At 37.1% G+C, this 27,245-nt stretch overlaps 1 protein-coding gene across 9 annotated transcripts; it reads left to right on the forward strand.

The window, feature by feature from the left end:
- Nucleotides 1-617: 617 nt before the first annotated feature.
- Nucleotides 618-26,737, forward strand: Vwa5a (von Willebrand factor A domain containing 5A). 9 transcript variants are annotated; one of them, XM_020153364.2, is made up of 21 exons: nucleotides 618-677; nucleotides 1,646-1,687; nucleotides 3,734-3,791; nucleotides 3,908-4,110; nucleotides 4,420-4,642; nucleotides 4,761-4,936; nucleotides 5,220-5,334; nucleotides 8,848-9,017; nucleotides 9,255-9,343; nucleotides 9,496-9,640; nucleotides 10,072-10,151; nucleotides 16,308-16,422; nucleotides 17,136-17,300; nucleotides 17,563-17,663; nucleotides 17,891-18,144; nucleotides 19,943-20,023; nucleotides 20,118-20,228; nucleotides 20,660-20,790; nucleotides 23,658-23,784; nucleotides 24,319-24,433; nucleotides 24,550-26,737. In XM_020153364.2, exons 3-20 carry the CDS (start codon nucleotides 3,749-3,751, stop codon nucleotides 24,396-24,398), a joined length of 2,409 nt encoding a protein of 802 aa, XP_020008953.2. In that variant the 5' UTR covers nucleotides 618-677; nucleotides 1,646-1,687; nucleotides 3,734-3,748; the 3' UTR covers nucleotides 24,399-24,433; nucleotides 24,550-26,737. The 9 variants fall into 9 exon arrangements, 6 of the variants coding, with proteins under 6 accessions (XP_020008953.2, XP_073922523.1, XP_073922524.1 ...); XM_074066422.1 differs by having other exon boundaries at nucleotides 20,118-20,216; XM_074066421.1 differs by lacking the exon at nucleotides 618-677 and adding an exon at nucleotides 697-834.
- Nucleotides 26,738-27,245: the final 508 nt, after the last annotated feature.

Genomic DNA, 27,245 nt, shown 5'->3' on the forward strand with positions numbered 1-27,245 from the left:
CTGTGACTTTCTTTAAGCTCCAGATTTAACTGGTCATTTGGAAATAGTATAAAGCAAAGTTGACAGCGTCCACTGTTCTTTAGCAAGGAAAATGATTATAAATATTCTCAGGTACTTACATTGTTGACTCAAACACTTGGTTTTAGCATCCAGATAAAATACTCCTGAGTGACCCATGCCAGGAAGAGCGGGGTCCTTAGTGACCAAATGTTGTTCTATTAAAGTAGAAGTGTATGCCTGCCCTGTCTCTGGGTATAATATGAAGACAGAACACTCAAATTAGAGATGAAGAGTCAATGATAGAATATCCATAAAATTTATGTTAGTAGGGGCTAGCACAAAGGAAGCCCTTGGTTATTACAGAAGCATGCAGTTTTTTGTATTGTTTTTACTGTTGGAGCATTTCTCCTTGAAAAATAAATCCTTGCCTATCCTCTAATTGCACTTTTGCAGAGGCCAGGAAGAGGAAAAATGCAAAGGTATTAAAGCTGAAGACATTTCCTTCCATGCAGAGAAAAGATGCTCTAATATTTGCTTAAGAATTTTCAGTTGGTCCCTTAGTCAGATAGTTGCTACTTTATAACTGGTCCCTAGAAGGAGGCGGGGTCTTCCAGGAAATATCTACTGCAGCTGTTTTCACTTTGCAGTGTGACTCAGAGCACTGAGGATTTCAGAAGGTGAGTGACAGAGCTTCCCACACTGGGGAAGAGGATTCCAATCCCTTCATCCTGAAGAATTGAGAGCTTAGCATTCTATCTTCTTTCCTCAATGTAGTCTTTGAATCTATTGGGACTTATTCTAACTGCAAGCCCAAGGGGTGGAGAATTAGACCTGGTATATTACCCTAGGGATTCCTGCAAGTTCTGCAGTTTGGCAGAAATCTTGGTGGTGGTGGTGGGGAGGAGGGATTGCAGAGAACATTTAAATACTCCTGAGTGACCCATGCCAGGAAGAGTGGGGTCCTAATAATTTCAAGGACCTTTCTCTCTCTCTCTCTCTCTCTCTCTCTCTCTCTCTCTCTGTGTGTGTGTGTGTGTGTGTGTCTCATTGATGTTTTTCTCAATTTTATGTATGTTTGTACTGTAGAAATGCTTTAGGTCTCCACCCAAATCTTTTATCCAGAAATTTGAGACTGACGCTGTTCTTTTTGTAAATACCTGGGCAATGGAAAAATTAAGGACTGAAAATGTAGAGTTTAAATCACTGTTTCTTTGAAAGCTAAATCTCCTCTTTGGTTCCATCCCAGGCTCATCACTTTTTCCCTGCAACAAGCTGCAGGGTGTGACCAGCTGCTCCACTCATTCCCCCACCCTCTCCCTGCCTATGACTGAGCTATTCAGAGCCCTGACTCCTGCATTCCAGAGGGTCTACACCACAGGCAGATCCCTAGGCCAGTGAGAAGCCCTCCAACCACCCAGCTTCCTCAGATCTAAAGCTTTGCACTTGGTCACTTCAGGGGCTGCCCTACCCAAAGTATTGCTAGGCACCTTTCTGGAATTCCATCCTGAGACAGAAGTAATTTTGACACAAACAAATTCTGTTTGTACTGGGCAGAGTGAGGGAGAGGGTGCAGCATCATAAATTTCCCTCCATGTGGGATTGGTTCTTGATATAGAATCTGGAAATAAAGATTGTTTCTTTGTAGGAGATCCCAGTTTGCCTCTCTCTCTTCTGATAGCCGTCCTTGGTGAGTATTCCCCAGCTTGAGAGCTCTGTCTGCCTGACAGGATCCTTCAGCTGCTTTGCTCCTATGAGAGTCCCCCCTGTTTTAAGCTTCCTGCTGGTGTTATTAGAAATTCTTTCCCAGCTCCAGCCTCTTCTCCTGGCCCCATTAATTGGTCTTCATGGAGGCTCTTTTCCTCAGCATGGTTTCCTCTCCCTTCACCTTACTACTTTCTGTGTTGCTGTCAAAGCAGGAACTTTTCACCACATTCAGTGTTTATTCAATTGCTCAGTATAACAGGTGTGGAATGATGAGCCTGAATGAATATGCGTGCAGATTTGTGGAAGGGGGGCTGGAATATCAAGTGTGTGATCAGTATGGACATTGCTTTTTGGGGTGAGAGAGGGCAAGGTTGAACTCATGACCTCATGAGTGCTAGGCAAATGTTCTACTACTGAGCCACATTCCCATCCCTGCAGTGAGTTTTAATTGTGATTGGACTGAGTTAGGTGGCCTGGAAATAGTTCTGTCAAAAACCTCAGATGGAATTTTTCTAGAAAGGAAAGCTGTCTTGTCAAGAGCCCTTGTTTCTCTGGCCTATTTATCCCAAGGAAGGTGGGGTTTCCAGTGACTCATCTGCCTCTGAGTCTCTAGATAAGCACATGAGTGTCATTTTTCTTCAGCTTTCTCTATGCTCCAAATAATGACATTTCCACTTGCTAAGGTGGGTTTTAAGTGAAAAGTTCCCTGTTGGTGCTGGAGTTTGCAGCTTTGCTCATACTTTGTCAGAAGAGGAGAGACAAATTAGCACCCAGAATTCAGTTCACAATGGTTCCAGAATAGCTTCTAGTGCCAGTAGGGTCCATCAATAGAATGAAACTCACCTATTGACTCCCTGAATAAAATAATAATGCAAATTATAACTTAAATACATAAAATCTAAATGTTTATTTCCTTATCATATGCTATGGTTTGCCAAAGATTATAAAAAAACCCGGAAAGTACATTTAGGAACTCCAGATTTAAAATAGAGAGCATATTGAAAACATAATATTTACATACATTAGAAAACTTGCACACAGAAAAGAAATAGTGGTTTGTTTCAGTTCTCAGCTCCAAAAGAAAAATCACAAGGTAAAATCAGAGAACAGGTCTTGCCTGGGGGGGGAGGGGTGGTTGGTATCAGTGGAAGTGGGGAGGAGGTGGGGAAAGGGTATGGGAGGGTGAATATGGTATAAATACTGTGTACACAGGTATGTAAATGGAAAAATGATACCTGTTGAAACAGTTCCAGGAGTGGGGGGAGGGAGGAAAAAGGGGAATGGTGGAGTGGGTCAATTCAAGCATGATATATTTGATATATTTTAAGAACTTTTGTAAATGCCACACTGTTCCCCCACACAGTACAACAATAAAAAATAGAACCTGGAACAGAAAATAAAATAAAATAAAAATAAATGCCAAAAAAAGAAAACCACAAGGTAAAGTAGTATGATATAAGAATCCATTTTGAATTACACAGCTTCTTACATGCAGGTATTCTGAATAGCATGATCATGATCAAAGTGAAAAGCAGCAGAGGCTTATTAATAATAGTAACAAAGACAACAAGAGCAATACTGATCTCAGTTTTTATTGACTAAATGTCTTATGGGGCCAGGCCCTCTAGGAACTTCACATATATTATTTCATGGGGGATATGGAAGTAGTACGGTTTATAGGTTAGAAAGACTATACTGAGGTTCTGAAAGGTTAAGATTATACCTATCAATATACCCAAGCAGGGGTGCATTAAATCCACTTTTGAAAAAGTGCAATTTGTATAAGAAACAGTCTCACAGTGTTTGAAAAATTTCCTGTTCAGTGGGTACACAGTGACTCTTACAGCCTGAGGTACTAGTTAAATAGGAACCCTATTATTAGCATCTTTATCCACTTTTACCTTTCTTCCGTCCAGCTGAAACACTATGCCTGAATTATTCTTGTGCCAGAGAGAAGCACATAAGGTGGTGATAGTTAAGTAGATAACTCCCTACCCGTCCTTCTGCTCACAGTGTATTTTTTCCACAGAAATTCTGTGCCACCATGGTGCGTGCCTGTGGCCTACTCACTGGCCAAGACAAACCAGGTAAGCCTGATTCATGAGTCTTACTTGCCTGGGTATCTGGCACCTAGCATAGTTCCTGGCCTGAGAGAGGCAGTCTACAAAAGCTTGTTGAACTCCTGAACCCTGTCTCACCTCAGTGGCATTGAAAAGCATCTCTGTGATGTTATCCATCAATGAGTTTGTGGCTGGTGTGTCTGCAACCTTAAACTATGAGAATGAGGAGAAAGTCCCTTTGGAGGCCTTCTTCGTATTCCCCATGGATGAAGACTCTGCTGTCTTTACTTTTGAGGCCTTGGTGGATGGAAAGAAAATTGTGGCAGAATTACAGGACAAGATAAAGGTATTGTGGTTGAGTACATTACATCTTCCCTTTCTATTTCCTTAATGAATACTCCTTAAATCTCTGCCAAATAGAATGTCTCAAAGATTCTGGTGTTGAAAGCTCTTTCTTGAACTACTTTCTTTTAACTTCTACCTTCCTGAAATCATTTGAGATGGTGAGAAAAATTTAGAAGCATTCAGAATATAGCTGTGAACTTGACAAGAACCATTACAGTCTCCCTCCCCAATAGTCCTGCTTTTCTGCACTACTTGTTTCTTCATCTGTTGTCACATTTTTCCTTTCTACCCATCATCCTACTCTTCTTAGGCCCACAGCAAATATGAGGATGCCCTTGCCCAGGGCTACCAGGCCTACTTACTGGAAGAGGATGCATGCTCTAGGGATGTCTTCCGTTGCAATGTGGGGAACCTCCAGCCTGGGTCAAAGGTGGCACTCACACTGAGGTATGTGCAGGAGCTGCCACTGGAAGCAGATGGGGCCCTGCGCTATGTGCTCCCAGCTATCCTGAATCCTAGATACCATCTCTCTGGTGAGTCTTTCTTTCCCTCTGAGTTCTAGTGGTATTATAATTTCGGAAATCCCCATAAATTTATAAATGTGCTAAAAAGTGTTGCCAAGGAAAACAGAACTAAGGTAAATTTTTGTAGATAGGACAGAAGACAGTTGCCTGGATATGAAGACCCCTATAGTCGCTTTAGAGGACCTGCCCTATACACTCAGCATGGATGCCACCATCACTTCCCAGCATGGCATTGAGAGGGTCCAATCCAACTGCCCCTTGCATCCTATTTTGTACCATGGCAATGATAAGACTTCTGCTCAGGTAATCCATAAGAGGTATTATTGTTGCCAGAACATCTGTTCCTTGGGTCTTGTCCTAGTTTTCATACAGCCCTTCCTAGAATTTTCTAACTTTCCCTGTTAACCTAGAGGGAGTTATGCTGTGTTCTTTGCCCACCCTGTTTAAGATCCAGATTCTTCTAGTTTACCTCTGCCCCTGATCATGCTCATTGTGGAAGAAGTCTGTAGACCTCAGCTCTGACCTCAGCCCTAAGAAGCAAACAGTGACAATTCCAATGTGGCTCCTTTACTGGTTCCCACTTCAGGTTTCCTTGGCTGAAGGACACAAGTTTGATCAGGACGTTGAGTTCCTGATTTACTACAGTGAGGTGCACAGCCCCAGTGTAGCTGTGGAGATGGGGATGCCTGACATGAATCCAGGTATTGGCTTCTCCCTTTGTAGTCACTTGCTAGGATGCAACTCTGCTTTGAAAATGCTCTCATATTATTCTCACTTTTCTTTCCCACTATCCAGGATCCAGTGAACATGCATGTGAAATATGAATTAGTTTCCAGTATAGCATGCAAAAATGATTAGGTGCTTATGGCTTGTAGGAAAATTGGTTGAAGGACATGAGCCAATGTCCTTCAATAAGAGAAAACACATCCAGCTATAAACATGTGACTGTGATCAGTCTTGGCAAAGATGCAAATAAAAAACACTCATGTAACATTTTCCCTTTCAAAGGATTAAAAATTTCTGATAATGTTGTATGTTTTAAAAGATGTGGTCAATTTGCCTTCTCACAGAACACTTGAAGCAAAATAATTTGGTATCAGCCTTTTCAAGAGAATTCTCACCATATGTATTAAAATAAATATTCTCCTTGCTGATTCCACTTTTTGGAATCTTACATTAGAAAACAAATCTTAAGGTGAATAGGGATATTCAGTGGATGCTCTCTATTATTTTAATGATATGAAATGTTAGTAAGCTATCAAAATAACCTATATATTAGGAGAAAACATTTAAAAATGAAGAAAATATGCCAGTAGTGATTCTGAATTTAACACTAAGTTTAGTTTCTTAATCTTTTTTTATTCAATAAATAAGTTTTAATGACTGATTTACATATCTACATGTAATTTCACCTGCAGTTCATTCTTTGTTTTTGTTCATGATAAATATAAGTAATAAAATTTAATATTTTGCCTGTTTTGAAGTGTGCACATTACTGTGTCTTTTAGTAAATCATATTGTGCAACAATCACCGCTGTCCATCTTTAAAACTTTTTTATCTTGTCCTAGGTTTTCAATTTCTAAGACTAAATTCAGCTTCCTAATAAGATTAAGTTGCTTACTTACTTTTAGTGTATCTTATTTTCTAAATTTACTGAATATATATGTACTTTTCCTTGTAATTAAAATTGGCATAGCACTTGTCAATTTTTTGCTCTCTTAAGCCATCCCAGGCTGCCAATCACTGTGATGCTGGAACTGTCAGGCTTGGCAGGAGGTACATTGCTACCTTTTTCACATTTTCCACTTTGGTGTGGTGTAAGCATCCCTGGGAGCAGCAAGATTCACAGTGGGCTTAGGCTGTTGCTTCCATAACTACAACTGCTATGATGACATTTCCCTGAATTTGGTTTTCCATAGCCCATCCCAGACTCACATGGCAAATGATTGGTCAAAGCATCTTCATCCTGAGCTCACAAGTAGGCACTATGAGTTTGTCCACAGTGTTCATCCAGCTTTTCTTGGAGACAGCTGTCCACACTGAGGTCACTGTGGGTTTCTCAGCCTGCACCATGTTTGCTATAAACAGGCTCCCCTCCTATGGAGATCTGTGCTTTGTCTTTGTTCTTTAGTAACTTCTTTTTGTCCCTTATTTATAGTGAAATCCTTCTTGGATACCCGTGAAATACTCCAGCCATGAGCTAGTCTTTATTCAGGAATGTTTTAAACCACAGAAAGAAGGTTTCATAATTTTGGATTTCAAAAGACAAGGGCAGAGATCTCAGTTTCTTTCCCTTGGCCTCATGCAGATTTTCTCATCTCCTCCCTGTGACCAGCTCTGTAGACCACAGGGGTACACACAGGGGACCTTCATCACTCTTGTGAATTTCCTCTAGCAGGATGCTCAAGTCTGACTTCCACATGACTTGCTGTCCTCCTATAAGCAAATGACAACCCAAAGTGTCAGTTTGACTTACTAAAACCTTTAGTGTTATGTCACATGAAACATGCCACTACATGGCAAAAACACAAGCCATTATTTAAAATGGAAGTACTTACTATATTAAGAATGTGATGACTATAAAATTACATTTACAATTTAATGAAAAAATATATAAAAATTGAGTCAGACAAACTTAATTAAATTATTAAGAGCTTAATCTGAGTTCAGCCCACAAATAAGTCCTTTAATTGTATTATATACTCAAACCTTAACATAATTTATATAGTATCTATATAAATTATATATATATATTTATATATATATAAATATATATATTATCTATATATACTATAGTATATATACTATATTTATATAGTATCTATTACTGTTCACAGGAGGAAACTGAGGCTAACAAGGAGAGGTGCTGAAAAGGTGAAATGGCACATTTAAAAACTAGGAACCTGAGGTTTGTGGAGGGGAAATAATTTGAGTCAACCTGAAAGATTAGAATATAATATATTACATATACAGAGAGCTTACAAGGGACCTGGCCTCTTCTGAACACTTCAGATAGATTAACTCCCAGCGTTATTCTGGCAGCCCTTCTGACTTCTCCACATTGCCAGTCCTATTATAACCAGCTGTTTTTCAGTGTGGAAAGGAATCTATATTACACATCAAAAATGCTACCTTGCATTGAACACCCAGAAATTTGGATTGTGCAAATCTTATTTTCTGACTAGAGTTCTTTCAAATGTCTTCTGTTTATCACCCACTTTTTTAAGTAGCCTATTTGATGATTGGAGTCTCTAATGGATAAGGGATCAAATAGAGCCCAGTTGTGTTCTCTGAGCTATTGTATAAGAGTTGTTATAGCCTTCTCATTAAATTACTATCTCTATACTAGTATTTTGATTGCAGAACCAAATTTCTTTTACTACTCAGAGAAAATCACAGTTATTATTCTGACAATTGATAGTTTAGTCTCCCTTGATCTCTCTTTCCCCATAGTTTAAATGAGGATCTTAGAGGTCAATGGGAATTCCAGTAGATTATTATTAAATGCTTCATAACCAAGATAGATGCAATTACGATAGTGTATATATTGCTTATCAATGCTTTTGTTAGTTGTCATCCTGAGAATTATACTCAGGAACATCACATTTTTAAAAAATTGCTATTGAAAAGGATGAGATGTTCAACTTGGGTCCATTTGGAGCTATAGGGCTGTTCTCCATCTGAGCTCTGAGACTGTCCTTGGAATGCAAGGTCATTTCAAGAATTAGATTGGGGCTCTGTGTTCTCTGATAGTTCTCTCACTCTGCCTCATCTCTCTCACTTTCAGGAAACACTGATTCTACTGCTGAAGAGTTTGCCTACAGTGATAAATTTCCCATCAATTTAGTTAGAAAAGAAGGTGTACATTTGCACATAAATTTGTCAGATTCCTTGGGCAAATGTTGGAAAGTGATTCCTAATGTGTCTCCCTCATTTGCTGAACTGCCAGGAAATTAGCATTCAGGGCTGATTACTATTATTGTTTGTGCCTGTGAACCTCTTCCCTCTTTCTTCTCTTTAATATCTGCTCTTCTTCTGTCACTTTTGTATGTTTGCAACTCACTTCCAGCCCTTTTCATGCAGATTAGGATCAAACCCAGGGTTTCAGATTTTCCCAGCTCAATATAGAGTCCACTACAATCAATTCTCTGGTTTCTTTTTCGGATTCTTGAGTTCCCTTTTGTCTTATAAGGTGTTTATCCTTTCTGTTTAGATTCTTTGATGGGAGATCCATGTGCAATGGTGAGTTTCTATCCAGATATCCCGGAAATTGAAGCATCAACAGCCTGTGGAGAATTTGTCTTCCTCATGGACCGTTCAGGAAGCATGCAGTGCCCCATGGGTAAACAGGATAGAACTCAGCTGCGCATAGATGCTGCCAAGGTAAAACCAACTTCTTTCTTTTCATGAGTCACATGCTCAAGTGTGGATGACTCTGAGGGGTTCAACTGGGTTCCATTTGGAGCTGTAGAGGTGTCCTCTGTCTGAGTTCTGAGGGGGTCCTTTGAATACAAGGTAGCATGAAGCAGGGTGACAGGCCACACCCTCAAGAGTTAATTTGGAGTCTGTGTGTCTGGGAAGGTCCTCTTACTCTGTCTCCTCATCCTCTCCCATCTGCAGGAAACACTGATTCTGCTCCTGAAGAGTTTACCTATGGGCTGCTATTTCAACATCTATGGATTTGGATCTTCATATGAGGCATTCTTTCTGTAAGTTTCTGGAAAGACTATACAAAAGCCAAAAGGATACTTTAAAGAAAAGGAACATATTAATAAATGGGTTAGTGCAGAATTGATGTGGGCATTGGGGCAACCAATATGTGAGTCATCACCATGTAACCAGGGGTGCTTGTTTCTCCCAGGGAGAGTGTGAAGTATACTCAGAAAACAATGGAGGAGGCAGTGGAGAGAGTCAAGCTTATGTCAGCAGATCTAGGGGGCACTGAAATCTTAACACCACTCCAGGACATTTACAGGGGACCCTCCATCCCAGGCCACCCCCTTCAGGTAAGAACTCTCTCTTAAGAGAGAATTAACAGAAGGGACAGAGATAGTGAAAACTCCATTCAAGAATCTGTGATCCTGAGCCTCATTACAGGACTCTGAAAATGTGATACATAATTTAGTCTTCTATCATATACTAAAGAGAAATAAAGACAAGAAGCATTTGTTTTCTTTCTTAACTACATGCTACGGACCATGGAAGTTCTTTCATTGAGTGCCTAAATGGGTGCGTTTGGGGAGGGCCTGAAATCCCAGGAGTCTGGACAGATCTTATGCCAACATAGTGCAGGTGACAGTGGAATTCTAGGAAGCCCATAGTGGTTTGAAGAGGCATCAGGGCCTCTGGTGAAACACTTGGCCTCTTCAAAAGTGGATTCTGCTGTCTTAGCATGAACTTGTTAGAGGCTTAATGAATGTTTTCTTTCTTTGTACAGGTTTTTGTCTTCACAGATGGAGAAGTGACTGACACTTTTAGTGTAATTAAAGAAGTTAAGTTCAACAGCAAGAAACACAGGTATGAGGAGAATGTTATTTCCACTATAGGGACTGGATTGCAGTAGTGCCACCTGTATCTGTACCACATGATACCAGGGTTGACACTGCCTGCAGATGACAGAATGATTATAGAAGTTTAGTTTTACCAGCTGAAAATTCATTTTTTTATATAAAATTTAAAAGCAGCTTTCCAAGTAATATCACCAACATTAAAAATTCATTGACCTATATTTTCTTCAACCACAGTGGAAGAATTGAAGAGTAAATTATTTTTGACTATAAACATACTTAGAGACTTTAAACATATAAAAGTACACAAATCATAAATATCCATCCAAATGAACTATCATAGTGAATGCATTATGCAACCTGCATGCCAGTTCTAGAACTAGAATATCAGAACTCTCCCTCTATACTTTCATTATGCTTATTTGCAATCTCAACATATTTACAGCTCTCTTGATCTGTAACCCTGTGGGGTTTTTCTGCTTGTTTTTAGATTAAAATAAAAGAATTTTATGATGTGTTTTTAGTTCTGTATTTAGGTCTTTTTTTCTTTTTGTTTTTAATAGTGTGTTGAGATACAAATGTATTTTTCAGGCTGCTCTAATTACTTTTCTTTAGTATACAGTATTCTATCTAATGACTACAATAATTCATATTGATTCTAATATTTTTTCTCACACATGTGCATAATAGAGCCTCCATATCTGTGAGTTCTACATTCACATATTCAATATTTAAAAGACATATGCATTGGATTGATGATTGTAAGTAATCAGATGATTTAAATTTTACAGAAAGATATTTCTAAGTCACAGGCAAATGTTCTATACCATTTTATTTAAGGGATGTGAGCATCTGCATTTTTGTTAACAACATGAAGTCCTAAAATTGATCCCATTAGAATACCAGGAGACGACTGTATATGTATATCAAATATATATATATATATATATATATATATACTTATTTCTTTGATCTGGTTGAGTTTTGGGATTTCTGTGATTTGATAAATAGTACTCCAAAATATCACAGTAATTTAATTCACACCAGCTTTACAGAAGGTTTCCAATTTCCTCATTCTCTACCCAAAATGTGATAATATTTATCTCTAAATGATAGCCAGTTTTGGTTGTGTGAAGTGGCATCTCATTACGGTTTAGCTGACATTTTCTATGTAACTTGAGTTTACATGCCTTTTCACATTTACTGGCCTTTTAGATGTCCTCTTTTGTGATATATGTTCAAGGGTCTATCTTGTTTTTATTTGTTTTTTCTATTAGGTTGACTTCCTTTTCTTACTGAGTTATAGTTCATCTTATTGTCTGCATGAAAGCACATGCTGACCATGTATTCTTGAAACAGATGTTCTCTTTTCACTCTGACAGTTGCATCTTTTGAATAGTAGTTATTCCAATTTTAATGTAATTCTATCTTTATAGGGTTTTTTTAATATGATTAGTGCATTTTTGTTTCCTGAAAATTCTCTTTTGGTGATTTCAAGAAATTTTCTATTCTTTTATTATGTTGGGAAATTCAGCATGCCTATGATTTATTTTGTTCCTTGTGTGAGGTAGGGGTCATGTTTCATCATTTCCTTTGTAGATATTAAATGGATCTGGTACCACTTATGGGAAAGTGAATCCTTCCCTCACTGACATGCAGTGCCATGTTTGTCACAAGTTGGTATCCATACCTGTGTGGATTCTTTCAAGTTCTTCTGCTCCACTCATTGAACTATTTATCTAGAATGAGCCAGGACTACACCACATAAACTGATTCAGCTTTATGAGTAATCTTTGTGTCCAGAAGCCTAAATTTGAGTCTTTGTTCATTTTCAAGATTGCCTTAGTCATACTCAGCTCTTTGTATTTGTATTTTAAAATTAGCTCCTTTGGATATGAATTAGAATTGCATTGACCTTATTTGATCAGTTTTGGGGGGGTTTAATATTTGCTATACTGAGTATTATGGTGTACTTAGATAGTATGTTCATTCCTCGTGTCTATGGAGGATTGAGTGCAGGACAGTCCACAGATACTGAGATCTATGGATGTTAAAGACATAATTTTAATGTCATAATAACTGCATGTAATCTATACACATTCTCCATAACACTTTACACTATCTCTATATCACTTACAATACCTAGTTCAGTGCAATGCTGTGTGACTAGTTACCATACTGTATCATTATGAGGAATGACAAGGGAGAACAATCTGCTTTTCCTGTAGCTCTTTGTGTTAAAAACACTTGAGAGAAAGCACAGATACCATGGCTTTCAAAAGTGAATATTGCACACTTATTTTCTAAGGACAAGAACATTTTGGTAAAGAATCACTGTAAAACTACATAATTAAGAACATTTAATGTTGAGATAATACCGTGGCTAACTACTGGCCATGTTTGAAAATTTTTCCAGTAATAAAGCTGGTAAACTAGTTTCTAGTTTTTGTTTTGTTCCAGGAAAAATATTTTATTTAATTTTTTTGACTCTTTAGTCTTTACTAGAATAGTTCCTCAGTTTTTCATTAAAAATCATGACACTGACATTTTGAGAGAGAGTGAGACACTTTTGTTTTTAAGAATCTCAGTTTGTGTTTGTCTAGGTTCATATTTAGGTTCCTGTTGAATATTTTTGGCAGAAGCATTCCTAAAATATAATTGGCCTGGTGATGTTATGTTTGAAACTTAGTTTAAGGGTAGTGTCTGAAAGACAGATTTTATCCTTTTAAACATCATGTTTTCCACAAATGTTTACTCAGTAGTTTCATCTTTCACAGATAACAATTGCCCAAATTTGTTGTTATTATCAGTGGTGAGAAAATGGTGATTTTCCTACATTTTTAGTTGGCAACCTCCAGTAAAGAAACACTTTTCTTGTTCCTTCTTTCCCACTTTCTTCTTTCCTTTTGTTGTATCAGTGTGTACTCTCAGATTCTTTCATTATTTAAATTACCTCACTGCTGTTACACTTAGATTCTCAAAACGTCCAGATTAGGACAGTGGCCCCTCTGTCTCCGTGGTTGAAGAATAGTTCCTCTCTTTCTGCACAAAATGTTTCACTTCACCCATCCTTCTTTCCCAACCTGCAGTCAGTCCTTTCTATGAGAAATCCTTTTCCTCTTAGTGAAAGTCTTCAATAGATATCAATACTTGTGCTCTACATGTGCTCTTTGCTTTGGGCTATTATTTGTTCTGCCTGTATTTCAGCTGACAAAATTGAAAAATATTTGGAGAAAATACTTCACTTTTTACTGATCTCCTGCTTCTAAGGTGATCACAGAGCATTCTTTCTCTTTTTCTTTGAGTCCATATTTGTGTCTTATTTCTTCCATGGTGACAAACCAAGTTTCACACAAAATCAGTAGATTTGCTTATGTCTTACTGTAACAATACATTCAAAATCAATCTGTGATGTTTTATAATTCTCTATGTAAAGATTTTCATTATTTTTCCCTATATATATATATATTACTTTGAATAGTACTTTTAAATATTTTTGTTTATTTCTGTATAGTGGTTTTTGCTTGCATTGACATTTTAATTCAATGATTTTGCTTAATTTAGATATTAATTCTAATGGTATATTTGAACTTTATTTTATTGTTATCCATTTATTGCTGTTATCTTGGTGGTACTAGGATTTTAACTCAGGGTTGCTCTACCACCTGAGCCACTCCTCCAGCCCTGAAGATTGTTTTAGATATTGTTTGGACAATTATGTTTTTAATAACTTGTTTTACTTTTTTCTTTTGGGAATTCTTACATTTTTATTTCTCTTCCTTTCCAAATTGACCCTCAGAGGGCTTCTTATACATACCTAAATAGAAGTGGTCATGACTGTCATCCTTAGCTAATTTTGGACTTCAAAAGGAACATTTTCAACATTATATCTTTAAGTGTAGATATAATGTCATTGTTTTTCTTTTGTAGTCATCCTTAGTCAGATTAAGGAAATTCCCTTTTATGTATATTTTCAGAGTTCTGTTTTGTCTGTTTGAATAACAAATGGCAGTTGAATTTCATCAAATATATACTTTTTAAACCATTGAGATGAATTTAAGATTTTTATACTTTGGTTGCACAGCAGAAGTGTGCTGGGCCCCTAAGTTTTCAATACTTTGTTCCTTTAATGTATATATTGTAATGATACTTGTTAAATATTAGATTAACCTTGCATTTTTGAAATAAACCCAAATTACTTTAGACACATTACCTCTATCATATATTTTAGGATTCAATTGGCTAATAATTACTGGGATTCAGAATCTATTTTCTTAGAAATAATGCATGAATTTTCTTTTCTTACAAATATCTTATTGGGTTTTTATATCAGTACTTGTTGGCAAAATAAAATGGGCTGCAAATGTTGCATTTTTTCCTTGTCTCGCTAAAAGATTTTCTTTCTTAAATGTTTATTAGAAGTTGTCATTGGGCTGTCTGGACAGGCACTGGGAGGAATTTTTTATTAACTATTCATGTTTTCCTATATTTTTGTTGTCATGGGAAAAAATATTTTATCTAAATTTTTTAATTTATTTGCATCAAATTATATATGACAGTACCTTACAATGTAATTTGATGTTGTAGAATCTATAGTGACATTACCTTCTTATTCTTGTCATTGTTCATTTTGCCTTCTCTGTTTCCTTTTTTGACATAGAAGTTTACCAACTTTAATAATCTTCAAAAATCTCTTTTTGGTTTGCTCATCTTCCCTACAGTATGATTTTTAAATTTTTATTAATATCTGTTCCTATCTTTATTATTTTATTTCTCTCAAAGTCCTTGGGTTTATTGGCTTCTCTTTTTCTTTCCTCTGTGGATGGATACTTAGGTAGCTGATCTTTATATTTATTTGTTTTCTAGTATGTCTTTTCAGAGCTACACATCTCAGTATATCTGTAGTTGAATCCTAAATTCAGACATGTAATTTTTCACTGGCAGCTACTGGAGAATTATTTCCAATTACTATTTTGAATTCTTTTTTAAGTGTCTGTGATTGTCAAGTACTTGCCTAATTTTCTGATATTTGAGCGTTTCCTATCCTTTTTTTTAGTTGTCAGATATTTATATAAAAAATTGGGTCCATAAATGGTATTTTCCCTCTGAGAGATCTTGCTATTTCCTTCTAATGGGTCTAGAATGGGAGCTGAGTGTCTTTACTCAGTTAGGATCTAATGAACTTCATTCTTTGTGATGGCCAGTTTATTTCTAATTCACACCTACTTCTTAGATGCATTACTATTGAGTTCTGTCCAACACACCTGAAGAGTTTTCAGGGATACCTTTGCCCTGTGAATCCCAAATTATTACTTTACTTTCCCTCTAACTCTGTGGTAGAGTTTTGGTTATCAGCCATTCATTTGCACTTGACATCATCCTCAAAGTGGACACCAAGTGCCAAGCTCATATTTGTTGGTTTCCCTTCTCTTCCAGGTCTTGGCTCAAGCTTCTTATTGTCTTGGTAGATAATCAATTCAATTTTCTTATTGTCTTTTCTATTTAAAAAAATCAAAATATTGTATAAAGCTTCTCTAATATTCTACTAGCTTGAAACTAGTCACTCTAGCATTGCTTTGGGCAGAATTCACACAGGGTGTTTTATTTTGAGTCATATATTTAAGACTTATAAAGTAATAACATATTAAGAGGTCATATCTTTAAGTCATAGTACTTCTGCTTTCTAGATGTTTGGAAAAATTAAGTAATTCTTCTAATCCTTAGTTTCCTCACTTGAAAATGGCCTTACAACAATGGTATTGATCTTATAGATTTATTGTGAGAGTTGACAGAATAAAACTACATAAAGCATCACAAATTGCAATTAACACATAATACGAAATTTTCAAATTATTATAACTTTTGCTTTATTATCATCCACATGAAACAGTTTAGTGAGTTCTAATCATATAATCAGTCATCAATAAAAATTTTACAGTTGTAGTTTTATACATGAGATCTTTAGAAATGTTATACACAAACAATTCTGGCAGGCAATAGTCTTTATAGAGAATGACTGTAGTTAAATCACTGGAATTAAAATCTGTTTGGGTAAGGAAGTATGCTCTCTCTTCAGGTATTGGCTCCTTGATGTTTATTTCATAATTGTACTCTTGAGTACCTGTCTCTAATCTTCATCTTTTCTTATTTTTTTTTACAATTGCAGATGCTTCTCATTTGGTATTGGAGAAGGTGCCTCTACCAGCTTAATAAAAAACATAGCCCGGGTATCAGGGGGCACTTCAGAATTTATCACAGGCAAGGACAGAATGCAGTCCAAGGTGAGGGTCAATGCATATGTCCAGAGGTAGGAAATCCAGACAAGGTGGGGACACTGCTGCAAAGGCAGGATCCAAATTTGCCCTAACACACATTTTTCCATGTCTCCAAGGCTCAGGGTATTTACTTGGTGGGTGCATTTATCCTTGTGGAAAGAGGTCCACTATAGTATCTGAAGAATAGCATCTGGCTCTAGTAGCAGGAAGGCTTTCATATTTAAACCAGAGAATGAGAAGCTACAAGTCATGGCATCAAGTTTGAGACTCCAGTTCTCTGCTTCAGGATCTCTTTTGGTACCATAGTCTGTCCCCCATGGAAATGCTACAAAGGAAAGGAGAAGGAACAAGTACGATATGTCTAAGATGCTGATGTGGGTAACAATTGATATTCTATTTCATTTGTATGCACAAACAAATATCTCTGGTTATATTTCTAAGCCCCTCTTTCCCATCTGATGCTGTCTCTTATCAAATTCCCTTTTCTAGGGACCTCCTTTCCCCAAAATTTTCTGCATTCACATTTATGTAAAATCTCTCAGTTTATCTTCCATGTGTGTGAAGCAAGAGAAATAATGGCCCTCTCACAATATAGGATTAAGGATTAAACATAAGTATTATATCTCATATTCTTGATAAATAATACTCAGTTAAATAATAATAACTATCATTGTCATTCTTATTTGGTTATGATTTTTCTGTTCTGTTTCCTCCATTAGGCCCTTAGGAGTCTGAAGCGTTCTCTTCAGTCCGTGGTAGAGGACATCTCTCTGAGCTGGGATTTGCCTCCTGATCTGTCTGTCAGTATGATTTCCCCAGAACAGACAGTCATCTTTAGTGGGCAGAGGTTAATCGCCTATGCCCAGCTAACTGGGATACTGCCAGTGAGTTTCCATTCTTGTTAGCTTCTTTTCTCAGTGTAGAAACAGTATGGCAATTTCATTAGAGTTGATAGATGGCAATGGATTTCAGGAAGAAATTGTTGGCCAGGTAGAGCCAGCCTACTGTCTCCTGATCATGTCTGGCCTCTAGTTTCATAGGATACTTGATTTCTAATCAGGAATTTTCATGTACTGAGCTGGGAAGTACTCATTTTATGTCAATCCCTCTTTTTCATCACTTCTCTAATTCTTCACTAATTTGTAGGACACTGAGGCTGTAGGAGAAGTATGCCTCAAATACAAGTTCCAGGGCAAGAGTTTTGAAGAAAAGGTAAAATTTTCTGTGCAACCCAAGCTGGATGCCAAGTAAGAATTCAGTTTTGTTTTCCTTTCCCTTCTTTCTTTCTCTGACATCTTTGTTGATTGGATTCCTGAACCAAATGATTTCCTTATAATCATTTTTCCTTTTAACCCACTCAAGTTTTATATCTCATCTTCTCTGATTTTCCTCTCCTCTACTCTGCATAGGTTTTAAGAGTCTTAAGTAACTGGGATGAGATTCTTTTTCTTAAGTCAAAGGAATTTCCTTTCAGTCTCACCATTCATCGTCTTGCCGCAAAGTCCTTAATCCAAACCAAAGACTTGGGCTTCAGAGAGACCCCAGCAAGAGATAAGAAAGAGGTGATGAACCTCAGCATTGCATCTGGAGTCATGAGCTCCTTCACAGCATTCATTGCCATAAACAAGGAGCTCAATCAGCCACTACAGGGGTCTCTGGCTTACAGGGAAATTCCAAGACCAGTTCTGTCATGTTCTACCTCTCTGAGGTCCAAACAATATAGTCAAGGTGAGTTTTATCCCATTCAGAGTCTTACAGAATAAGGAGTTCTGAATATCTGAGCAATTAATGTAAGGGAAATAGTATCAAAATGTTCTTGAGTGCACTTCTTTTTCGTCAAATCTTGGATTGTGGAATAGTGTTAAACTTTTCTCTCTTAAGAAACTAGAATATGTCTCACTGGGAAAGAGATTAAAAATCAGGGGTTTGGGAGAGGGAGAGAATAAAAGGCATATTTGAATTGTCAAATAGTTAAATGTGAAACTGATTTATCTGTGTGACAATTAGATGGTTAATGATTTCACATATATATGGTTGATAACTAGAATGGTCTGGAGGCTGAGAGGGGTAGAAGAAACTATTTAAGGAAAACGTAAAGACTTAAAGATCAACTGGAGACCCTTGGAAAGTAGAGTCAACAGGAGGAAGCAGTCATTTGTCAAGGAGAGTTGAGGGTCTGGTGAATTTGGCTAACTTCACTTTTTTTAGTGGGATCAAACTACTAAAGAGAGTGATGGCTTATGTAGTTCATTTCAGCTATATTCAGCATCTTTGGGATAGAATGATCAGATGGAAGGTTAGCATAATTTAAATACTGGGATTCTGCCAGATATGTGTCCTGAATGGAAATTAGGGGTAGGGAATTTAAGAGATTGATAAAATGATGCAGATTGTTGGATTGAGATGCAGGCAAAAAAAGAATAAAGGAAAATGGAAGTTGATATGTAGAAAAAATATAGACACATCAAGGAAGGACTTAAGTGGACCAGTTGTGGTCAACATCAGGTAAAACAAGAATCTCTAAGGTAAATTCTGCAAAAATGGGTATTATATTTTAAAAGTTAGATTATCTTCAAGAATTTGTTACATATGGAAAAATTCTGTGTGGTAACAAGATCTTTGTGAGTTGGGAAGCTGTGGATAAGTAGAATAGAGCCATAGTGACTAGGTACTAGGAAATCAATAAGCTTTGCATTAGGATATTGGATAGACTACCAACATAGGTGGTGAAGTCTCTCAAGATGATGGCAAACCTTAAACGTAGTGAAAGTCTGTGGTCTGGCTTGCAGATACTTCAGTACATCATGGGAAGTGACAACAAAGGTTGAGAGCAAACAGCAGTGGTGACATGTGGAAGGTAACCCAGGTGAGGGTGGAAGAACAATGATATGGGGTTGAGGAAGTTGCCAACTTCACCTCTTGTGCCTGAGAGCTTGGAGAGCATACACTCATCAACAACCTTTTGGGAGGGATAGAGAGAGAACAATTTTATTTTGTGATGGTACTGGGGTTTGAACTCAGGGCCTCATGCTTGCTAGGCAGTCTCCCTTCCACTTGAGCTATTCCACCAGTCCTTTTTGTGCTGGATATTTTTGAGATAGAGTCTCATGAACTATTTGCCCAGGGCTGGCTTCAAACTATTATTTTCCTGATCTTTGCTTCCTGAGTAGCTAGGATTGATTACAGGCGAGAACCACTGGAGCCCAGCAAGAAAGAGAACAATTTTGTGGGGAGATAGAATTGTTTAAAGTTAAGCCTTGCTTGGAAAAATCCTTCTGTAATTAATCTAAAGACTCAGGAAGTTGTTAGTATGTATTACGAATTTCAAGAAACAGAAAAGAAAGTAGAAAGATAGCTCAGACTTTGAGGGAGGTGAAGGAGGGAAGTTCATGAAAGAAGCATGGGTGATGACTAAAGCTGATCTGGATGGGAAGGTGTGTGTTGCAAGTCATCAGACTTTATTATCTTTGTCTGCTGCAAACATCAGGGGTTCCTCATTCTCAATGTCTATACCAATGTTTTTCAGCTTTGGCACTGACTTCTTCGTCTTCATTTCGGAATGCAAGGAATGTGGCTTGCTGCGCAACTATGACATACAAGCAGAATGGTTAGGATGTCTATGAATCAAATGACCTCTACAGTCTATGTGAGCATCTTCCCAGGGATGTTTTCTCATTAATGTTTTCCCACCACACTTATAGGCAAACCACAAGCTCCTAGTCATGCCAAGAAGAATTTCCAATACTCCACCCGTCAGATGGGAACAACTTATTCTTCCACCAATATGACCAATTTACAAGGTAACCATAAAGGTGAGATGGGCCTCGGTTTACTTCTTCTATCTACAAGGACTGAAGAAATAATCTTCTATGCTTTGCTATCCTGTGGCTTTCTTTACTTAGGACTACTATAATATAGGACCCTGAAAACTTCTACTCCACTGGAATCTGGGTTGACCATCAGTTTAACAGAACCTTTTTGCCACCTTTGCCTAAGATTGCCTATAGGCATGTCCTTGCCCCTTAAGAACTCTGCTAACATCCTGTTTGAACCCCTGATCAACTGGTCATCCTTTTAAAAATTGGATTTGAAGATAGATCTGGAAGTAATTTGACAAGTTTCTCTCTATAGCACTATGCTACAGCCTGTCTTTGAATTTAGCAACCTATCCCAGCTATACTAAGAAGCCAGTAGCTTCATCATTTCCTATACTTTCTTTGTATCTCTCTATTTTTCCTTAAAGTCTTTGGAACAAATGATCTCGTGCAGCTGATTTACCTCCAAAATGCAAATGGTTCCTGGGATCTAGATGAAGGTCTAGCCAAGGTCCTCCGTAAGAGATTGGAAGACATTCAGGCTGCACACCCTGCTGAGGTAAAGGTCAAAGTAAAACACAGGAGTAAGTGTGTTTTTGACGCAGTGAGGTTAGTAAAGAGAATTGGAGTGTGTCCACCGAACACAGGAGTATATAAGGGAGGCATAAACTAAATCAACTTCTAATAAAAAGAGTTTGAAATTTTCATGATTATGTTAGAATAAAAAGAATAAGAAATTAATGGGATGGTTAGTAGGAATTCATCATCAATGGCTAGTTGATGGATGACAAAAGGAAAGAAGAAATCCTCTTTTACTTTAATTATACTCTACAATTTTGGTTGTAGAAGTAAAATTAGTGAACTACTAATCTGCCAGATGCTGTGCTAAGCCGTCAACATTTATGATCTTGTTTATTGCTAACATAGATTAACTGAGTTAGATCTTATTTGTGTTGTTATTTGTAGATGAAGCACTGAAGTTTGCAGAAGTACAAAAATGTGTCTGAGCCAGCCAGTGGCAGTAATGGCATCAATGCTAGGGTAATCTGTCTTCAGAACCCTGTAGTAACCCCATTATTGCCCCTCTTCCTACTAAAGTTTATGGTTTAGACTTTAGAAAAGTTCATTGAAGTCAGGATAGGCAAAGTGTTAGTAGCAGCCACCTAGTAATTTCAAATGTGTTCACGTGTACTGCTAAGGATAAACTCTATTGACAACTTTAAGGTAACTTGATGAATGCTCTAATTCTCCTAGAGAAATTATTAACCATAAGACAAATGCTACAAACATGAAAAACAAATATTATTCTGAATTTTCAAAATTTAGAAGGATTTAAAATTAAAATTATAGTGTAAAATAGCACTGTCCATCCATTATCCACTAGTTACACGTGACTATGTTGTTTTTATGCCTAATACAAACAAGGAATCAAATTTTAGTTAACTGAGGTGTACTATATTGTGAAAAACATACTGATTTCAAACACTTGGTATAAAAAATGTAAAATATTTTATCTCAAGTTATTTTATATTGATTAAATATAAAAATGATAATTCTTTTTTAAGATATTGGGTTAAATATAATGTATTAGTAACTGGAGATGTAGCTCACTTGTAGAGCATGTGTTTAGCATGTGAGAGGCCCTGGGTACACTCCCTAGCACCAAAATAATATAAAATATTAAAATTATTATCTGTATTTATTTTTGCTTTTTTAAAATATGGCTACTAGAAAATCTTAAATTACATATGTGCCTATCATTGTATTTCTATTTGAAAATGCTATTATACAACAAAAATTTTGAAAGGATAATTTATAAAAATCTTAGAAGAGAGTATAAGGACCATGAAGTTTAAACTTAGATTTATTGAGAACAAGACTTGTCAGAGTGACAATTCCTTCTTTGACATTATAACCAGGCCAATGAATCAAAGACATCAAGAGATCTGGTAAATGTGCATTTCAGTAAGGAATATGAATATGCACACTTAGGATAAGGACAAAATAGTTGAAAATTCATAGCACTAAACTATGAATCAATTTCAGAATGGTACATTTCTAAGTATTTAAATATTTTTCAACCCATCAGCTCTGAATTTTCATATACATCTGTGTTTTCAATGACTATTTAATGAATATGTAGACCAAAGTTTTCCTGCTTGTAGATGACAGAGCTGCAGCTAGATAGTCCTAGACAAAAGAATCAACATCCCAAATCTTTGAACTTCGAGTTGCAACTTTTCTTGGGAAAGCAATAGCAAGAAAATATAGTTGGAATAAAAGTCAAGTGTGACAACAAGCATTGTGAATCTGTATTTTTCAAACATGATTAATGGGAGCAACAGTATTATCTAAAAAGCCATTGCATTCTTGGGCTGTGATCATCAAATTTCACAAGTACCTTAACCTCTAGATGTGATCATTTCACAAGCTATATTTTAAAAAAATTTGTGATCTTTGTTTTTAGACAAGAACAAGCATGGGGCTTATTACTATTTTGACATAAGTAGTCTTCTTAAGAAAGAACTTCACAAACTGATAATTTTGATCTGAAATAAGACTATTCAGAAAGGACACGACAAAAATTTCCAGACTGGCTGGAGGGAGAGAGGGTGTTGGGGTTTGAACTTAGCTTTGTGCTTTATAGGAAAGTGCTCTACCACTTGATTCATGTCCCCTGTACTTTCTGCTTTAGGTTATTTTTCAGATAGGTTCTCATATTTTTTGCCCAAGCTAGTCTTAAGGCAGTGATTCCTACACCTCCCATGTAGCTGGAATCGCAGGCATGAACCACCATTCCTGTTTGCTCTTTCCAAATTTTAAAACTAATGGTAAAAAATGGATCTGCTTACTTGATCTGCTGACTCTAAAACCTGAAGCTTTAGGGAACGATGTGTGAAAACTCAAAGGTAGTGATTTTAAGCTTACTAGTGAGATTTTCTATTTAACATTATCAATAGAATCAAAATGTTTGACCTTCAGACCAAACATCATTCACTAGAAGCTAACTTCGGCAAGCCATTTCACTTCCATGTGAATAAAATTGTTCTTCCTATCATGTTTTCTGGAGAGAGGATGAGTACTCAAAGTTAAAAAAAGTGAAAGCAACTATGCATGTGCTTCTTTTACAAGCGAGTTACTACTTGTATGGAGTGTTTAGGGGTTTCCCTCATTGTTGTGGTTACTCGGGATTTAAAACTTAGACTGCTCTAGACTAAGACTCAATGGATTGTTGTTTCAGGGATTGAGTTTCAGGGCCTAGCATTATGCCTTGCAGGTAGCAGATACAGATAGAGAGACCAGGCATTGCCACCTTATTGTAATTTGGGGGATGGCAAGGGAGGAGGGGGTGAAGATTATTGCATCCTCTTAAGGGGCTTCTTGCCTCTTCCTGGGACTTCAAGAACATCTCTGTCTACTGTGCAGTGTGTGGATTCCAATACCTGGGCCACAGTCCTGGCTGTGCTTTGGCTGCATGCCAATGGTAAGGACATGAAGTGTGAGTGGGACCTTCTGGAAAGGAAGGCTGTGGCCTGGATTCGCAAAAATGCAGGTAGGAGCATAATCCAAGGAACCTTCACTTCCCCGTTAGGAAGTCAATTATCTCTGCAGACACTGAGACCAAGGGCTAGCAGAGGGAGACCAAGAGAGTCCCCATAGTCACTCCAAATACATCCTGGAACATAACTTCTCTATTCTCCCAACTAGTCCTTTCTTTAACAGGATGAGGGTGAAATGTGTAATTAAGGGTGTTGGAGGGAGGTGAGGAAAGAGGGAAATTGACATGGATGAGGAGTGTTAATGCAGGAACAACATGAATTGGCACTTGCTGTTCTCTGTCTGTCGGTAGTAGACTTGGAGCACTTATTGCTTAAGTGCTTAAGTGTTTTTTATCTCACTGCTTCCATATTTCTGGGGTCAGAGATTAAAGAGAATCAGATCATGAAGAACAGAAAAATCAGAGGTACTAAGGAAAGATAAAGCAGGACTGAGAAGAGATGACTAGGGAGGTTGAGTGAACACTGAAAGAAGAGCTTCCTTATTGTTTGCTGTGCCCCATCCTTGATTCTTGTTTCTCTTCTCATAGGCTCTACCATACCCATGCTTGTGAAGGTTGGTAACACTTTCCTGAAGTCATCTGTGAATCCTGGTATTTTTGCCATCTGAGGAGTCTGTCAAGAAAAAGAATGACCTTTCTCTGGGTATATTGACACTTCCTTCATCTTTTCTGCTTTGATATGTTTTTGTGTTTCATAATTGTCATATCAGTTTCTTGCCATAAAAGTACTAAATAAAGAACCTTGTCTCTCTATTCCAGGTCCCTTTGGACATGATCATCTTTTCCCAGTATGATGCTTATGACAAGTTATTATAGTCCCAGACCTGTTCCCTTTCTTAGAGTGGTTCAATTATTGAGAGTACTAAAAACTACACATATATTAATGCTCCTTGTAGGTTTTTCCAATGATCAGATGAAAAACAGAGAACAGGGACTTCACACAAAGACTGCAGCACTTATGTTAGGAAATATCTGAATTAGAAAATTCTCTGCATTGTCTTTGTCTATTCATTTTTTATTTTATATACTTGCCAGGATCATATTGGTAAGCTTTAAAGTTTTCCATTTGTAGAAAGAGGTGTTGAAGGAAAGTTGAAAGCCAGTATCAGGTTCAATGTAACTTCAAGATACAAAGATTCAAGGTTTCACTGGAAGCATGGCACTGTTGAGGACCTTCTCGATTAGTTCTTCTTGGTCTTTGTCATCTGCTACTACTTGGTTTTCTTCTTAGTGACAAATCTAGTTGGCTTGAGTAGTACTTGTTGGAGGCAGATATTCTCCTTAGTTTCTAATCATCACATAAAAGGATTTAATGAAATTTTAAACTTAGCCTGTATACATAAGATCTCTTAAGTCAGGCTATGATCTACTTTAATGAAAGACAAAGTTAATGGCAGTTATGCTTGAGACCTGAACCTGAATTTCTCACCATTTAAGCAAGACAGGAGCTCCCTATGATTACTTTTGACCCTTGTCTCATATACCTTATCCTAGTGGAAATGATCCTACTTAATCCATTATTCCTTAAAAGTGACTATCGTATTAACATTAAAATGACTATTTCTTCTCCTTCTTTATTCAACCTGTTCTTTTATAGATTGATTCATTGAACCTAGATTCATTGTATTATTGTTTGTGGTTTTTTTGAAATTTTTTATTGTTGTACTGAGGATACACTATGACATTTACAAAAGTGCTTATAATATATCCTAGTTAAATTCACTCCCTCCATCATTCTCCTTTATCCTCCTTTCCCCCATTCTTAGAATAGTTTCGACAGGTCTCATTTTTCCATTTTCATATATGAGTACCTAATATTTCCACCATATTCACTCTCCTATATCCTTTCTTTTTATCATCTGCCTTCCCTTTGTGTCAACCCCCAGACAGGACTTGTTTTACCTTCCTGTCCTCTGTTTTTGAAAAAAGACATTTTTTAATTTATCTATACAGAGAGTTTCATTATTACATTTCCATGTATATAAGTCCCAATTTTTCTGATGTGTCTATTGTTCTCACTGTGCTCTGTCCCTATATCTTCTGTTGTAGGCTGATTTGCTGTCTTATCTCAAACAAGAAAAGGTCACTAGTCAGAAAACAATTAGATTCTACCCATTCACATAAATAATTATGTAATAATGAGGCCCTTAGAAAAGTAAACTAAGGCATTAAGAAACTAGGATGTTAGAATGCTGTTATTACCTTCATCTTGTATACTCAAGAATTTTGAGAACCTCAGTTTCTTACTCTCTGTTAGTGGCCAGTCTAGTCCTGAGTTCCTTATAGTTTCCTGTGTGTGTGTGTGTGTGTGTGTGTGTGTGTGTCTCTGTGTGTGTGTGTGTTTAAAGCAAGAGAGTTTGTTGAGATAAAAAAGTAGCTAAGAGTAGAGCTCCCAGAGCTGTGAGGGGTCCCAAGAGAGGGTGCCTCCTTATAATTGCTATGTAAACTGACATTATGAGGATTTATGTGACTTATGTAATGGGATTTCATCTTGAGTTTTCCACTGAGTTTGCATATAACTGTGAACTATGGAATAATGCTGTAGACTCAACTGGACGCTTGTTAGAGAAATAATTTTAGGCAATACCAACAACCACTGTATTGAAGTCAGAATTTTCACAAAGTTCCTTGGTTACTTGTATGCTACATTAAAATGTAGAAGTAACAGCTTAGTGCTTTCATGAAATTGACTAGTATCAAAGTCAGTCTTCTAACATCTCTCGTCTATGTAACATTACAAGGTGTATTTTTCCTAAGGACTGTGAAGCTTATAGATGTACCCTTTGCTCACAAACATGTGTCACTTTACATTTATTTGTAGTGAATTTATTATTGCATTATTCACCTCTTTTCTCACCTTTCAGCCTCTAGTCTTAGCTGTGGCTTGGAGACTTGGTACAGGGTCTCTAAAGCAAAAAACCAAAGCAAATAAAGAACAAACAAGAAACCATTTGTCTTCTGTCTTCTTTAATATGTAAAACCCACTATAGGGTTTTTTGTTGTGTTGTTGTTGTTTCTTTTGGTAGTCCTGGGAATTGAACTTAGGGTCTCATGCTTGCGAGGCAAGCACTATACCACTTAACCATACTGCTAGATCCCCAAGTACAATTTTTAAGTTGCATTGCTTAATTTTTCTATTTTAGCTACTGTGTGATGAAATTCTTCAACTCTAAACAAGTGTTGGTTTTCATAATCAAGTAGCCTTTTGGCCACGTTCATTGAAAACCCATTGCAAGGATGGTGCTTTTGTTTGAGAAAAATGTAAAGAAACACCTGTGCTTTCAGTAGCTGACAGTTGTCTGGACAAGGAGCCCAGAAGAGAAGCCATTCTCATCTCCTGGTTTCTTTCATTCTGCACTTGTTTCCTAGCTGCTGCAAACTGGCCGTAAGAATGTGGAAAACACCATTGCCTCAAGATTCTCCCACTAAACTGAGTGCAGGAGCTCCAAGAGATG

Source organism: Castor canadensis, chromosome 2 (genome assembly GCF_047511655.1).
Source record: "Castor canadensis chromosome 2, mCasCan1.hap1v2, whole genome shotgun sequence".
NCBI lineage: Eukaryota > Metazoa > Chordata > Mammalia > Rodentia > Castoridae > Castor > Castor canadensis.